Source organism: Cyprinodon variegatus, unplaced genomic scaffold (assembly GCF_000732505.1).
Source record: "Cyprinodon variegatus isolate N-32 unplaced genomic scaffold, C_variegatus-1.0 Scaffold65, whole genome shotgun sequence".
Taxonomy (NCBI): Eukaryota; Metazoa; Chordata; class Actinopteri; order Cyprinodontiformes; family Cyprinodontidae; genus Cyprinodon; species Cyprinodon variegatus.
The window spans coordinates 1,466,303-1,470,472 of NW_015150518.1; the positions used below are offsets into that span (position 1 = coordinate 1,466,303).

A 4,170-nucleotide genomic window follows, 5' to 3' on the forward strand; every position below is an offset into this window, starting at 1 on the left:
ACGTTAGCCCTGGCTGCTGCAGACGGGCTAACGTTAGCCCTGGCTGCTGTTAGCCTCGGAGGTCTGCGGTTGCCGCGGTCCTCTGAACTTTGGAAATTGTTTATTTTATTACGCATAGTGACGCTTTAAATTTAATATTCTCGCCTCAAATGATCTTAAAATGTACTTTTATTGAACAAGAGCAACAGAAAGAGAACTTTTAGCTTTCAATGCAGCGCTCCATTAAAGCTGCTGCCGCAGTGCATCATGCTGCTGTTGTGCTTCTCCAGCGTCGCAAAGCTTTGTCGTCACGCCCACAAAGCCCCGCCCACTTCGCATCCAAATATTCAAAACACATCTCTGCGTTGTGATTGACCCACCAGTTCTAGGCCTGGGGCATTGATCGAGGCTAGACTAAACCCGCTGGTGGGTGGGGCTAGTTTACCAGGCTAGCAGACATGCAGAAAGCTGCTGTGCATTGAAGGGAAACCAGTTCATCATTTTAGTTTTTATTAGTCTCTACAATGACCTGCAGTTGCAACACATCATCATTGGGGGCGCTGTTACGTCCTCAAGGGCACAACATATTTGAAGACACATGGGCAAAACTAAGGGTTCAAAATTATTTATTTAGATTTTTTATTTTTTTTTTATTCTCTTGAATTTTATTTTTGATTCAGCTGTGGGGAAAAAAGATAGATAATTAAATATACTCAGCTTCCCATATCCAGAACCAAACAACAACCCAAAGTATTACAGAAAGTTGGACCTGATGAGCCGATCACAAAACACAGATCGTTACAGCAGGAGGCCAACCCGATGCAGGGACGCCGAAGGCCTTACTAGTACCGGACTATAAGAAAAAATAAAGAATTGAAAACAGGACGACCGGTCCCACCAGGCCAAAATCACAACGGAAACAGCAACCTAACAGCGGCTAACAAAGTTACAGCATGGCAGGATGGAGAGTCAGTGGCGGCCTACAGCTACTGGAGACGCACGCATTTTCAGGATTCATCGTTGATGGTGGAGATGGACGAGCGAGGAGAAGGCCCCCCTGTTTATAGACTGTCCAACAGCCACAAATTAATGAGCATAAATTAATTACAAAAAGGAAATATCTAAACCCCAAAATATACTAAACAAAAAAAATGACTATGTGCCAAAAGCTCCTAACAGGCGCTATGAAACACATCAGTCTAGTCTAAACAGGAAGCAGATAAAGATAGGAAAACGTTGAAATGGTGACTGCTGTGTTTATACAGACTCACCATGAGGATTAAAAGTTTCCACATTACATCTTTAAAGGTCATTTCAGACCTGACCTGTGGTTTGCTGGACCGTCATTGTAAGGAAGCTGCAGGGAAGTTTGTTCTCCTTGCTTTTTTGGTCCTCCTCAGATGTTGGATTAACGTTGGCCCCTCCTCAGAGCTCCAACAATTTCCAGAGTTTTAAACTGGACCTCAGAAAAATGTTGATTGGATCCTGAGCTGCATTAAAACCACCTTTAAAAACAAAGATTTTCCTCTAGCCCGATAAGGCTTGGTGCTAAGCTAACACCAGAACCAGTTCAGCACTGGATGATATAAATCTGAGTATCATCTGCATAAAGGGAGAGCAAGAAAACGCTTTAAACCAAAACAACCATCACTACTTATCAGTTTTTGTTTTTACAGTCTATCTGCCTTATTTCTTCCTTCCAGTTAAATGTTTATCTGCAGTTTCTTATTTTTCTTAAGCTGCTGCTCCATGCTAAGTTAATAGTTTCAAATGTTTCTGCAGCCAAGAAGATGATGAGCCTGGTCAGCGGTCGCCTAGATGCAGATTCAGCAGCTTCTTCTTCCTCCCACAGTCTGAGGGCAAAGAGGAACAGAAAGAAACTCTACCGGCCAGAAATCTCCTGCCCCATGGAAATGCCCCCCCATCCAGTAAGTGCCCCTCCCATGCAGCCTTAAAGCAGAGCATGGGCCAAGTGCAAGTGTGAAACGATTTAGATCAGAACGAGTCTCTGTCAGGGTTTGTTTTTTTGCACATTTCATTTTTCGAAGAGTTGAAGTTTTTTATCCCCGTCATGTTCAGCATTATAGCAACAGAACTGGAGTCTGAGTGCCGTTCTCTGCCCAACGCCTTCGCTTTGCCAGGGGAGGCCTGGCAGGAGGAAAACCTCCCTTGATCATCCAATACTGCTTTATTGTTTAAGATTTATTTTTATTACAGAAGATTAGTAAAACCAAACATACGGGAGAGGATTAGGGCCACTGGAAAAAAAAAAGGTTAACTGATTTTTTAATTTTATTTCAGTTTATTATGGGAAAAAAGTCAGAATTCTGACTTTTAATCTCAGAATTCTGACTTATGGATCTAATCCCTGTAGAGATCAGGCAGGTAGAGTCATAACCATGAGAGGAAAGCTTCTGCAGGAACTCTGCAGAACAGGGAGCTCTGCTTCCTGTAGCCTGACTGGACCTGAATGAGTCCCTCCCCCCCTCACCATGAGCTGTCTGTGCTTTCAGATGATCAACCAGGAGAGGGACGACAGCGAGAGCGACGATCAGATCATCAAACGGCGCCTGCGCTCCAGAGTGGCTAAATGCTAACTCTGCTCCGCTGCGTTTCTGTAATACTGTTTCAATGAAGCTGCTTATGATTATTTAGCACATTTTCTTTCTTTAATCACTTTAAAAGCTGAACATTAGATCATCAGTGGGAGAATCTCCATAAATAAGATCAACACTAAAAACCTCCTGCTGGACGTTTGGTTTCAGTCTTAGATGCTAATGATTTTATTCCACCAAGTATTTACGTTTATTTTTCTTTACTTCGGATCAAAAAGCTCCGCCTTCATGAAGCACTGGCACTCATGCTGCTTATATATGAAGTGCAATCATTATGATTATTTAACCTTTCCTTCCTAGAGAGCTGCTATAAAGTTTCCAGAACTATTAGTTCTAACATAGTTTGATCTTAGCGGACCAACATCATCGTTTGCTTCACAGACCCCTGAGGTTCTGACTTATGTTCTGAGAAACGTTTCATTCCTTTTTTCACCACAGTCCTCTAGAGCAGGTGGAGCTGCGGTTTCATCCCCATCAGAACTCTATTGGACCTTCCTGTAGAGCTTCCCTCAGATCACCAGAAAACATTTTGGTTCTAAACCGGGTCAGAACCAAGGAGTTCTGAGCTCCAGGTTTCTGCGCCGTCAGGAGGTCGGCCCGGTTTCATCCAGAACCTTTTATTGGTCTGAGCCCAGCCAGCTGCACTGACCCAGCTTTAAGCCGACGCCCACAGCAGGGTCTGCTGCTATCAGAACACGTTTCACCATCAGTGTAACCTGCTGGTTGCTCTACAAAATAAAAGCTGAATATTTCTGAAATAAAAGCTTGTTTGTTTTTTACTTCCTTGACTTGATCCGTTTGGACCTCCTCGACCATGGCTCCTGCTCGGTTGGGAATATTTCCGATGGTTCTGACTGGATTACAGCTTTATTTCCTGCTAACTATAAACTCAGAAAAACATGACGCTCCTTCCTGACCTTTGACCCGCTTCTTAAAATAACTGGACCTGTAAGCTGTGAAAGTTCTGTCCCGGTCGGATCCAAAGCTGCTCCTCCATTCAGCAGCTTCTGTGTTTTTATTGAGGAATCATACATGAAAATTAAACATCAACAATACTCTTTTATGTTGTTTTTTGGTTTATGTGAACAAAAAACATAAAGACAATAGAAAACCAAACGAAAGTGACATAAATAAACCAGAACATTCTCAAAGCCCCCCCCCCCTTTCCCTGGGACTCACATCTTATCTCAGAGAATCAAAACCAATTCTCTTCAAATAGTTAATAAATTGCTGAAGCTGTTGCCAGGTTCTGTTGAACCACTTTAAGTTATTTGCTAATGAGAAGCGTATTCGTTCCAGATCAGAGAGCCGGACCACTTCCTCCAGCCATCATTTAACCAATGGAACCTCTGATTTATTCCAGAACATCAACTCTAGCTTTTTCCCTGTGATAAAGGCATAAGATAGTAGCTGTCGTTGAGAAAACTGAACGGAAACTCGGGGCACAATCAGAAATGGGTCTAGTAAGAATGAAGAAGCGGGGCTTCTTCAGTATGGCATTTGTCACACAGTGGGGATGTATTAGGGGAAAATGCACCTTGCAGTAATGAAGCCTGTGCATGACTTTAAATTGAAT

The 4,170-nt window shown here is 42.9% G+C and overlaps 1 protein-coding gene across 1 annotated transcript in view; it reads left to right on the forward strand.

Moving 5' to 3' along the window:
• Positions 1–3,652, forward strand: part of LOC107082914 (kinesin-like protein KIF20B) — a 60,112-nt gene extending 56,460 nt beyond the window's left edge. Inside the window, exons 26-27 of the mRNA XM_015371810.1 lie at positions 1,762–1,907; positions 2,493–3,652. Of these exons, the coding sequence (XP_015227296.1) occupies positions 1,762–1,907; positions 2,493–2,576 (230 nt within the window). The 3' untranslated portion in view covers positions 2,577–3,652. The remainder of the gene's footprint in view (positions 1–1,761; positions 1,908–2,492) is intronic.
• The last annotated feature ends 518 nt before the right edge of the window (positions 3,653–4,170 follow it).